Source organism: Halichoeres trimaculatus, unplaced genomic scaffold, assembly GCF_033239565.1.
Source record: "Halichoeres trimaculatus isolate MK-OKI-2021-1 unplaced genomic scaffold, fHalTri1.1 fHalTri1_scaffold_5, whole genome shotgun sequence".
In the NCBI taxonomy this organism is placed as follows: Eukaryota; Metazoa; Chordata; class Actinopteri; order Labriformes; family Labridae; genus Halichoeres; species Halichoeres trimaculatus.
The window spans coordinates 137,501-150,000 of NW_027437183.1; the positions used below are offsets into that span (position 1 = coordinate 137,501).

Here is a 12,500-nt window from a genome sequence, read left to right on the forward strand (position 1 = left end):
AGGCGCAATAGTATGATTGACAGGTTTTAATGGGCTAATAGAAGTCTGAAAAGTTTGTAGGTGTCAATAAGCGACTGGCAGGTGTCAGTGAGTGTTTTGCAGGTGTCAGTGAGTGACTGGCAGGTGTCAGTAAGTGACTGGCAGGTGTCAGTGAGTGACTGGCAGGTGTCAGTGAGTGACTGACAGGTGTCAGTGAGTGACTGGCAGGTGTCAGTGAGTGACTGGCAGGTGTCAGTGAGTGACTGACAGGTGTCAGTAAAGGACTGGCAGGTTTCAGTGATTGACTGGCGTCAGTGAGTGACTTGCAGGTGTCAGTAAGTAAGTTGAAGGTGTCAGTAAATGACTGACAGGTCTGTTAGTGACTGGCAGGTGTCAATGAGTGACTGGTACTTGTCAAGGAGTGACTGGCAGGTGTCAATAAGTGACTGGCACTTGTCAAGGAGTGACTGGCAGGTGACAGTGAGTGACTCAGGTGTCAGTGAGTGTTTTGCAGGTGTCAGTTAGAGTTTTGCAGGTGTTAGTAAGTTTCTGGCAGGTGTCAGTGAGTGACTGGCAGCTGTCAATGAATGACTGGCAGGTGTCAGTAAATGACTGGCAGGTGTCAGTGAGTGACTGGCAGGTGTCAGTGAGTGACAGGCAGGTGTCAGTTAGTGTTTTGCAGGTGTCAGTTAGTGACTGGCAGGTGTCAGTGAGTGACTGGCAGGTGTCAGTTAGTGTTTTGCAGGTGTCAGTGAGTGACTGGCAGGTGTCAGTTAGTGTTTTGCAGGTGTCAGTGAGTGACTGGCAGGTGTCAGTTAGTGTTTTGCAGGTGTCAGTTAGGGACTGGCAGGTGTCAGTTAGTGACTGGCAGGTGTCAGTAAGTGACTAGCAGGTGTCAGTGAGTGACTGGCAGGTGTCAGTTAGTGTTTTGCAGGTGTCAGTGAGTGACTTGCAGGTGTCAGTGAGTGAATGGCAGGTGTCAGTGAGTAACTGGCAGGTGTCAGTTAGTGTTTTGCAGGTGTCAGTTGGTGACTGGCAGGTGTCAGTTAGTGACTGGCAGGTGTCAGTCAGTGACTGGCAGGTGTCAGTGAGTGACTGGCAGGTGTCAGTTAGTGTTTTGCAGGTGTCAGTTAGTGACTGGCAGGTGTCAGTTAGTGACTGGCAGGTGTCAGTTAGTGTTTTGCAGGTGTCAGTTAGTGACTGGCAGGTGTCAGTTAGTGTTTTGCAGGTGTCAGTAAGTGACTGGCAGGTGTCAGTTAGTGACTTGCAGGTGTCAATTAGTGTTTTGCAGGTGTCAGTGAGTGACTGGCAGGTGTCAGTAAGTGACTTGCAGGTGTCAATTAGTGTTTTGCAGGTGTCAGTTAGTGACTGGCAGGTGTCAGTTATTGACTGGAAGGTGTCAGTTAGTGTTTTGCAGGTGTCAGTTAGTGTTTTGCAGGTTTCAGTTAGTGCCTCTCAGGTGTCAGTTAGTGACTGGCAGGTGTCAGTTAGTGTTTTGCAGGTGTCAGTTAGTGACAGGCAGGTGTCAGTTAGTGACTTGCAGGTGTCAATTAGTGTTTTGCAGGTGTCAGTGAGTGACTGGCAGGTGTCAGTTATTGACTGGCAGGTGTCAGTTAGTGTTTTGCAGGTGTCAGTTAGTGTTTTGCAGGTGTCAGTTAGTGACTGGCAGGTGTCAGTGAGTGACTGGCAGGTGTCAGTTAGTGACTGGCAGGTGTCAGTTAGTGTTTTGCAAGTGTCAGTTAGTGACTGGCAGGTGTCAGTTAGTGACTTGCAGGTGTCAATTAGTGTTTTGCAGGTGTCAGTGAGTGACTGACAGGTGTCAGTTATTGACTGGCAGGTGTCAGTTAGTGTTTTGCAGGTGTCAGTTAGTGTTTTGCAGGTGTCAGTTAGTGACTGGCAGGTGTCAGTGAGTGACTGGCAGGTGTCAGTTAGTGACTGGCAGGTGTCAGTGAGTGACTGGCAGGTGTCAGTTAGTGTTTTGCAGGTGTCAGTGAGTGACTGGCATGTGTCAGTTAGTGACTGGCAGGTGTCAGTTAGTGACTGGCAGGTGTCAGTTAGTGTTTTGCAGGTGTCAGTGAGTGACTGGCATGTGTCAGTTAGTGACTGGCAGGTGTCAGTTAGTGACTGGCAGGTGTCAGTTAGTGACTGGCAGGTGTCAGTTAGTGTTTTGCAGGTGTCAGTTAGTGAAAAACCTTGTTCCACGAGTGGCTCCACGAGTGGATCTGGGTCTTGCCTGGGTTTTGAACTTGCACCTTTTATCTCACTGAACCCTGTCTCTCTCTCCCTGTGTTTCCCTGTGTGTGTGGATGTCTCTCGCCCTGCAGAGACACCTCTCTCAGGAGGAGTTTTTCAGCGTTTTCGGGATGTCCATCGAGGAGTTCGACCTCCTCTCCCTCTGGAAGAGAAACAACCTGAAGAAGAAAGTGTGTCTCTTCTGACCCCCCCCCCCCCCCCCCCCCCCCCTCCTGCTCGGACTGCATCTCCCACAATCCCCTGCTCTTCCTGGGTCCCTGCAGGACCCTGAACCACAGACTCTGAACATAAAGCATCACTATCAGCACCGCCGCCATCATCGTCACAGTGAGGCGCCCGGGAGGCGTCGGGTTTGAAAGGAGACGGAGCGAGTTTAGATTTCTGCTGCACGGCGTCCGTCCCACCAGCCCAACGTCTGTGGACATTAATAATCCACTGAGGAGGTTTAGACACACGAGAAAGGAAGACGACGCTTAAACTGCTTCTAGTTTGGACGTTTCACGGCGTACGCAAACTAAAAACAGAGAAAGACACATTTCATACGCAGATACGTTTCTTCAGACGTCTTTAAAAAGCACCCCACTCTCTGAAATCCTCTCCGTCTTCACAGATTCTGGTCCCCTGAGGAGCAGGTACCAAAAGTTTTTGAAATGCTCCTTTAGTTTGCTTCAGACGGCACACAGGCTGTAATCCTGCAGATTAAAAGCCCCGAATGATTTAATTATATAATTATAAGAAAACAACGTATCCTTTGGCACTTTTAGCAAGTTAACGCTGACATTCACCCGTTTCTTCTGCTTAACTCACCCAGTCCTTTAGTGCTGCCTGTGGAATCATGGGAAATGAAGTTTAGCTGTTCATCTGGAAGTCAGGGCCACGTTTTTAGCATTTACAGTTTCCGTATGAGATTACAGGAGTCCTGCTGTCCTGAACATTATTTTAATCCCGCTGTGTGAGATTTAATCCCTCGCTGAGAGTGAAGCACTGAAGTTTTATAACCAGCTGCAGCTTTGAATCTACATTCCTGCTGACTCCGAGTCAGACGAAACACAAACACCCACAGACTGTGGGAACACACCTTTAGAAGGAGGTTTCCCATTGGCTTAGCCAGCTATGATGTCATAATGACGGCGTTTCTTACCCAGCACTTAAAGAACGAACAAGGAGAAGGTTTGATCACGGCCTGGTGTCTGATATTAACTCAGTTTTTTCTGATTTCACTGATTTCACTGAGAAGAAGAATAATCAAAGCCTCTTTATGAGCTCTGACAAACCGGACTCAGAGGAACCGGACTCAGAGGAACCGGACTCAGAGGAACCGGTCTGTGCTGCACACTGCCCGACCCGACTGTTAGCGTGCCGTTTACAACATACAGCCCATCCTCTCTGCATCACATGACCTCAGCCACACGTCAGAGAAACGTTATCACAGGATTTACACGAAGGTAAAGTTTTTCAGCCTGACCTTAAACTCATCGATTTAACGCGTACGCTGCTTGTTGCTGGCTTGAAAAAGTTTTCCTCCTGGATATATTCCTGATCCTAATCCACACTTTGAAACCAGATTATCTCCAGTACAGATTATTCCTAAATGCTACGTCTTAGCTTCCTGATCCAGGAGCGATGGACTGGATTGATTTACAGCACGTGTAGGTTTCCATGACGACACCACGGCTGATGAAAGTTTAGTAGAGAGAAGAGAGAACTGAGTTTTTCTTTTTCAACTCATCAAATATTATTCAGGGCATGTTTAATATAAAACCAAAGAGAGGAAAAGGAGGATGGAGGCTGAAAAACTTTCTTTAGGAAAAACCGGCTCTAGGACCACTCAGGTCGCTAAAGGTCGTGTCCACACGTAACCGCGTATTTTTATAAATGAACGTCCCCATCTTTGGCTTTTAACAATACTTCTGTCCACATGTAACCAGGAAAACTCTCCGATAAGTACCAGATCAGGACCCAGATCAGGACCCAGATCAGGACCCAGATCAGGACCCAGATCAGGACCCAGATCCTGATGCAGATCAGGACCGTGCTCAAACCGTCTCCTTGTTTTTTCTTTCCTCAGCAAAATCCACTGCCCTGTTTGACCTGAGAACACTGCACACACACACACACACACACACACACACACACACACACACACACACACACACACACACACACACACACACACACACACACCCACACACCCAGGTACACACACAGAGGTACACACACACATATAGGGGTACACACACACAGAGGTATATATACACACACACACACACTGAGGTAAACACACACACAGGTACACACACACTGAGGTATATATACACACACACACACATACACACAGAGGTATACACACACACACACACACACACATACACACAGAGGTATACACACACACACACATACACACAGAGGTATACACACACACACACACACACACGCACACACTGAGGTATACACACACACACACACACACACACACTGCTGTGAGAAAAGAACACTAGGAACCATGAAACCAAAAGCAGAAACTGGTCTGGACTCAGTCTGGACTCTGTCTGGACTCTGTCTGGACCCTGTCTGGACTCAGTCTGGACTCAGTCTGGACTCTGTCTGGACTCTGTCTGGACTCAGTCTGGACTCTGTCTGGACTCTGTCTGGACTCTTTCTGGACTCTTTCTGGACTCTGTCTGGACTCTGTCTGGACTCAGTCTGGACTCTGTCTGGACCCTGTCTGGACTCTGTCTGGACTCAGTCTGGACTCTGTCTGGACCCTGTCTGGACTCAGTCTGGACCCTGTCTGGACTCAGTCTGGTCTCTGTCTGGACCCTGTCTGGACTCAGTCTGGACTCTGTCTGGATTCTGTCTTGACTCTGTCTGGACTCTGTCTGGACCCTGTCTGGACTCTGTCTGGACTCAGTCTGGACTCAGTCTGGACCCTGTCTGGACTCTGTCTGGACTCTGTCTTGATTCTGTCTGGACTCAGTCTGGACCCTGTCTGGACTCAGTCTGGACCCTGTCTGGACTCTGTCTGGACCCTGTCTGGACTCAGGCTGGACTCAGTCTGGACTCAGGCTGGACTCTGTCTGGACTCTGTCTGGACTCTGTCTGGACCCTGTCTGGACTCTGTCTGGACCCTGTCTGGACTCTGTCTTGATTCTGTCTGGACTCAGTCTGGACCCTGTCTGGACTCAGTCTGGACCCTGTCTGGACTCTGGAGCAGCGTGTGGACGTTCAGTGACCAAACGATGAGCAGCTATTTTCTAACCTTCTCAGACCGAGCGCCATGTTTGTTTATAAAACCTGAAAGAAACAAAAACATGAACACATGAATGTCAGGAGAGGAAAACGACCATTTCCACCCCCAGAGACGACGACTAAAGACTTAACTGCACTCTTCTGAGGCATGATGGAAAAAACTTGAGATTCTTCACAGACATTTTTCACTTTAACACCGGAGCTGGAGAAAACACAGAGCGAGGTGAGCTGAAGAGACGAACCCTGGAAACAAAGACGTCTCTGGACAGGAAGGACTCGAACACACCGTTCAATCATCATCAGATCTCTGCAAACACAGACACAGGCGACGATTCAAAGAGCAAACCTCAGTCTGACCGGATTAAAGGTGCAATCCCCTGGATTTTATGTTTCAGAGAGTTCAGTTTTATCAGATAACTCAGAGACGACAGTCAGAGCGGTACGCCACCACCCCACGATGAATCCAGTCACAATCAGGATCATCTGGTAGTTTCTGCTCGTCTGTCTGAGCTCACAGCCCGTTAAAATACACAACATGACCATTTTGATCCGTCTCACAGAATTCAGTATTCATGATTGCTTTTGCTGCATGAATTTTTATTTTTTTTATTTCTTCAAATAGAGGTTCTGTGAAAATTTAGCATCATTTATTCATTTATCTTTTTTAACACAGAAAGGCAAATTTGGCTCTGAGTGTGGATAAAAGCTGGCTCCCAGTTTTGTTTGAGAGTTCAACTCAAGAAAATAAACTTTCTTGTAAAAGTTCTAACGTCCAATAAGTTTACAGAGTTTGTTTATCGTGTTTCAGTCACACTACAAACTACAAATAAAGACAAAATGTAAAAAATACTAATAAATAACAAAATACCAACAGGTAATTTGTTTTGTCCAAAGAGCTCCACCTGATTCTGCCCTGGTGTCCTGGACGAACTGTCGAATAATCCATCGACACGTCCATGAACGTCCCGCCGCCCCGAGTCGCAGCGTTTCCAGTCTCTGGTGTTTTCTGATGAAGATGATTCTCTGGTGTTTTCTGATGAAGATGATTCTCTGGTGTTTTCTGATGAAGATGATTCTCTGGTGTTTTCTGATGAAGATGATTCTCTGAAACTAAAATCCAACTCTCGGCACCTTTAAACCAGATTTCAGGCTCAGGCCGGTTTGAATCCACTCTCACTGCAGATGCCAAAACCACCACATCCCTCATCACACAGCACCATGTCTGCCTCGCCACCACACGCTTCCTGTATCTGTGGATAAAAAACAAAAAGACTGAAAGAAAAAAAAAAAACGCGCTGGATGAAGATGTGAGGTTTGTCTGTTAGCGTGAGCGAGCATCGGTCACTTTATGTTGATGATTTCCTTTTTTTTCTTCTGTTGATTTTTTGAGGGATGATTCTGACGCCGTTTGATGATACTGAGAGGATTGATGCTTTGTTCTGATTGGCTGCGTGTAGTTAGAAACAGGAAGTGGGTTGCTGTGACTAACACCATGATGACACAAAGATTGTTCCATGTTTGATTTTTTGTACATTTCAAAGTGTTTTTTCTTTTTGTATTGAATTATTTAAACACACAGGGCGACTTTGAGGGGGCGGGGCCACTGTCAGCACACCTGACGCTTCACCTGCGGCACGCAAAATGTCCTCACCATGATGATGTCATACTTTTGTTTAACCTTTACTAACCTAGATTAATATTACAGGGACTCAATGAAAAAGGTCAAAATAAAGCATAACTGAGGTCAGACTAAGGTCAAACCAAAGGTAGACTGAGGTCAAACTGAGGTTAGACTAAGTTTAGACTGGTTTAACCAAGGTCAAACTAGTTGAAAAAAGGTCAAACTGGTTGAACGAAGGTCAGACTAAGGTCCAACCGAAGTATACCTAAACTCAGTTGAGGACAAATTGAGGTCAGTCTGTTTGAACAAGGTCAGACTGAGGTTAACTGAGGTCAAGCTGAAATCAGGTCAGACAGGTCAGAGTGAGGTCAGATGATGTCAAACTGAGGTCAGACTGTGGTCAGGTCAAAGGTAGACTAAGGTCAGATGGAGTAAAGTTGAGGTCAGACTGAGGTCAGACTGGTTGGACAAAGGTCAAGTTATTGTTAGATTGAGATAGGATCAAGGTCAGATGGAGTAAAGTTGAGGTCAGACTGAGGTCAAATGGAGGACAGGCTGGTTTTGGTCATGGTTTAGTCATATTGAGGTCAAACTGAGGTCAAGCTGAGGTCAGACTGGTTGGACCAAAGTCAGACTGAGGTCAAATTGTGACTGGATCTTAGTCAGATGAAGTGTAGTTATGTTGGGGTCAAAGTGAGGTCATGCTGAGGTCAGAGGTCAGTGATGGTGACTCGACTGCCCAAAGCCGCCCTGCTGCTGTACAGACTCAGCCACTGGATGAGGAATAAATATCGTTGTTGTTGTTTTCATATCTGGATGCAGGTGATGTAACTAACGAATGGTGACGTGAATGAATAACCATGAGTTACAATAAAGAGCATTTCTATTTGCTTTGAAGAGACTCTGCTGTTTCCATCAGATCAGACTGTGAGACGCTGGTGTCGGTCTCTGGTCCCTGAAGTTTGGACCGGGGGGACGCGGCGGTGAGGTTTGAACCAGGACTGCGCCATCGAGCTCTGAGGCCATGTTCACACCGCAGGCCTTTTTGCTTCATTCCAGTTTTTTGTTTGGTTGTTCATGTTTTTAAATGTGACCTGTCTGCGGCCTGCGATGTGAACAGCTCATGCTCCTGCAGTGCCCCCTGCAGGCTCAGGTGAAGACTGATGACTGAGGCGCAGAAATTCTTCCCGTCTTTTTCTTTGGAGTTTTTTAGCAAACAGTAAAATCAGTGCACTACTGCCACCTGCTGGACCAGAGTGTGGAGCATGTGATGAGGTGTTGTGCAGAAGGTGTGTGCCATCGTCTCCTCAGAAAAGGGTCAAAGTCGCCTCAAACGCGACCTGTCTGTTCAGACCGTGGTCACCATCAGAAAAATCAGAAATCCTGTTCAGTGCCGCGTCTGAAAGTTTCCTGAATCAGACTGAAAAATGAAAAATGTTGGGTTCTAACTGCGGTGTGAACAGAGCCAAAGTTTCAGGGATCAGCCGAGGGATTGGGAAGAGATGAGGAACTCTGATACGTCTCATTCACCACTTTAGGAAATATTAAAAACATCTGATCAAAACTTGAGGAACCAGAAATAAAAAGGCACATCAACTTTTCAGATCACGTCTGCTGAATTTCCTTCTGCTGCGTTTCCTGTGTTTGGAGCGAAATGCTCCAGATTTAAAAAGTAAGACGGTTTTTTAATGTTTGCTGTAAAGAAGCTGTTTTCTTTTTGTTGTCTGCTTCATGTTCACACACTCCTTATTCTAACCTGTCAGATTCCTGTTGCTGCTTCACTTCCTGCTCCGTGTTCACCTGCAGCTCTGCTTTTGGACACTAGGTGGCAGCAGAGGTGTGGAAACAGCCAGAGACAGAGCGTCACAGCTGAGAGTTTTACAGGTGAGTTTCAGCAGGTAACACCTCTCAGGTGGAGCTGAAGTGTTGGTCATAAACCTTCAGCTGAAAAACAACGACCAGTGACGACGGAGAGGACGTATTTCTGTTTTTCATGTTAGTCTTTACTTCCTGTTCTACATTTCAGAAGCAAAATTTTCATTTTCACTCCCTTAAACATGACTTCACTGAGATCTGCAGCAGCTACAGCTTCAGAAACACAGAGATCAATGGACTGAGAGTTAAACTGAGGTGGGAAACCGTGGATGTGTAAAAACAGGTTTGGGCCCAAACTTTGAGAAAAAAATCATTTATGAGACGAGTTTTGACTCTGCAATCCACATTAATCTAAACCACCAACATTTCTGGACCTTTCCACCTTAAACTGGCCTAATTTGAAATTTTTAAAGAGCAGGATTCACGGAGGATTCTCAAACTGTGTGAATTATTTTTCATCTCATTCAGTCTTTGAAACTTCTGCGCCAACATGTCTGCGCTCACGGCTCTGAGACGTCGCCCTGACCCTCGCGCTGCTGAGGCCTCAGGATTGATTCACGCCTCGTGAGAAAGAGCTGCAGACCTCCACACCCCACAGACCAAACATGACGCCGAGCTGAGCCGGGGTAGAGCGTGTCGCCTGGCTCCAAGTCCGGGTCCAGGTCCAACAGCAGACTCACTGAACCAGGATCAGTTTGATCAAACAAAGATCAGAGTCTGCAGAGCCCAAATCTGCTTCAACATGTCGCTCAATCTGACGCTGACTCATCCAATCACACTCATCCTCAAAAACCAGACTCAGCTCAGGATGAAGACCAGGAGAGAAGTTTTTCTCTGGTCCCCCTTTCACTGCAAGACCAGTTTGAGAGATTGAACTGGGATTCAAAGAGACGCAGGATCGACCAGGCGCAAAAACCCTCTAATGCACGCAGCCGTCCTCTATCTGTGCACGCTCATCCTCTATCCGTGCACGCTCTTCCTCTATCCGTGCACGCTCTTCCTCTATCTGTGCACGCTCTTCCTCTATCTGTGCACGCTCTTCCTCTATCCGTGCACGCTCTTCCTCTATCCGTGCACGCTCTTCCTCTATCTGTGCACGCTCTTCCTCTATCTGTGCACGCTCTTCCGTTATCTGTGCACGCTCTTCCTCTATCCGTGCACGCTCTTCAATTATCTGTGCACGCTCTTCCTCTATCTGTGCACGCTCTTCCTCTATCTGTGCACGCTCATCCTCTATCCGTGCACGCTCTTCCTCTATCTGTGCACGCTCTTCCTCTATCCGTGCACGCTCATCCTCTATCTGTGCACGCTCTTCCTCTATCTGTGCACGCTCTTCCTCTATCTGTGCACGCTCTTCCTCTATCCGTGCACGCTCTTCCTCTATCTGTGCACGCTCTTCCTCTATCCGTGCACGCTCTTCCTCTATCTGTGCACGCTCTTCCTCTATCTGTGCACGCTCTTCCTCTATCCGTGCACGCTCTTCCTCTATCCATGCAGGAGCTTTTTTTGAGTGTTTCAGCCTGTTTTTCTGCAGCATGTTCAGAAACAAACGGAGAAATCCTGATTTCTCTTTGAGGGTTAATGAAGCGTGTCTTCTTCTTATTCTCGAGACTAAAATTCATGATTCTGACGTTTGCCGGCTGCTGCTTTTAAAACCCTGCCAGAAAAAAAAACGTATTTATTCATGCACACTGGACTAAAGAGCTCTGCCTGTGGGAAACTGACCCAGTGTGAGGTGTGTGAAGCTCTGAGCTGCTGCGCTGGAAGAGTTTGGTCTGTTGTTGTTGTTGAATGGGAAAAACAGCAGCTTATTAAAGCAGATATTGATCACTGCGGCTGAAATAACCATGATTTATTCTTGTGTCTGAGGAAAGACACAACAAAGGAAGAATCGAGCGAAACACGTCAAAGGATGTCAGAGAAAGGACGGTAAACCCCGGGAACAGAAATCCTCTCCTCAGGAGGAAACTCTGCAGCGTCTCCTCAGACTTCAAATCCTCCTGAAGCGTCTCCGTATTGACTGAAGGACTTTTCCTCCACTGAACCATCTGCCCGCGCAGAGACACGGCGTCTGACGCGGTGCTGTCAGGCTCTCTGTCAGCAGGAGGATCTGAGGACATCTGGTTGATCAAATTAAAACGTGTCCCTCATCCACCGGCGCCATCTGGAGCGCCGAGCTGTAAATGTGATAATTTATGATGTTTTTCCTCCTCTATAGTCTGGAGTACATCAGCGTTAGATCACAGCGCTCTGCGTTCATCACGCGGCTTCCTGAGGCCCTGGATGAAGAGCGTCTGAGACAGATCCAGGACCAGGTCCAGGTGGATCAGAGGATCAGGGACCAGAGTCTGTCCTGATCCACCCCCTGCTCCTCTCTTACACTTCAGTCTGCAAAGGGGGGCGCTCTGTGGATCTCTAAAGCTGCATTTCATCATCCGATCATCCTGAGGCCCTCTGCACACCACACGCATGTTTTTGAAACAAATATTTCCTTTTTATTTTCCAAACCTTCAGTTTTTCAATGCAAGCGTTCACACCAACAACGCTGTTTCACTGGGACAAAAAGCAGCTTTTATTTTTCCAAAGTTTCACTAGAGACAAGTTCACATCTGACCAATCAGAACGCTCGTTGTTGACACGTCACATGAGTGAGTCAGTCCCTGTACAGCTCCATGTTTACAGCATCAGACTAAAACAGTTTGTCTCAATCTGCAAAAAGTTTGGAGGGAAAATGTTTTAAAGCCTCGTCCACAGCGTCTCCTCTTCTTTTCTTTTCTAGATTAATCCAGAGTCAGGGTGAGTCAGTGTTTCTCACTCCCATCAACAGGCTCCACGAAGATTGACCAAATTTTCAGCTGAATGCATCAACTGCAGCTTGAAGCTCCGCAGAAGTTTTCACAGATAAGGTCGATGACTTCAGGAGAAAAAATACTGCAACACAACACCAGACCAGCAGAGGGCAGTGAGACAACAACAGGGGCATTTCATTTTCAGAGACATGCTAGCCATGGAGCTCTGCAGCTAACCTGTTAGCCTGTTAGCCTGTTAGCCTGTTAGCCTGTTAGCCTGTTAGCCTGTTGGCACATTCAGCCTTTCACTGCAGGTGGATTTACAGGGGGTCTTCACAGCAGGGGGTTAGTGTCGGTCTGTCAGTGACAGCGCTGACAGTGAAGGTGTTGACAGTGATGGCGCTGACAGTGATGGCGCTGACAGTGATGGTGCTGACAGTGATGGCGCTGACAGTGATGGCGCTGACAGTGATGGCGCTGACAGTGATGGCGCTGACAGTGACGGCGCTGACAGTGATGGCGCTGACAGTGATGGCGCTGACAGTGATGGCGCTGTCAGTGATGGCGCTGACAGTAACGGTGCTGACAGTGATGGTGCTGACAGTGATGGCGCTGTCAGTGATGGCGTTGACAGTGATGGCGCTGACAGTGACGGCATTGACAGTGACGGTGCTGACAGTGATGGCGCTGACAGTGATGGTGCTGACAGTGACGGTGCTGACAGTGATGGCGCT

The 12,500-nt window shown here is 47.5% G+C and overlaps 1 protein-coding gene across 1 annotated transcript in view; it reads left to right on the plus strand.

Annotated features, from left to right (window-relative positions):
* Window positions 1–4,428, plus strand: part of LOC141790199 (dematin-like) — a 32,913-nt gene extending 28,485 nt beyond the window's left edge. Inside the window, exon 17 of the mRNA XM_074669898.1 lies at window positions 2,304–4,428. Within this exon, the coding sequence (XP_074525999.1) occupies window positions 2,304–2,417 (114 nt within the window). The 3' untranslated portion in view covers window positions 2,418–4,428. The remainder of the gene's footprint in view (window positions 1–2,303) is intronic.
* Window positions 4,429–12,500: the final 8,072 nt, after the last annotated feature.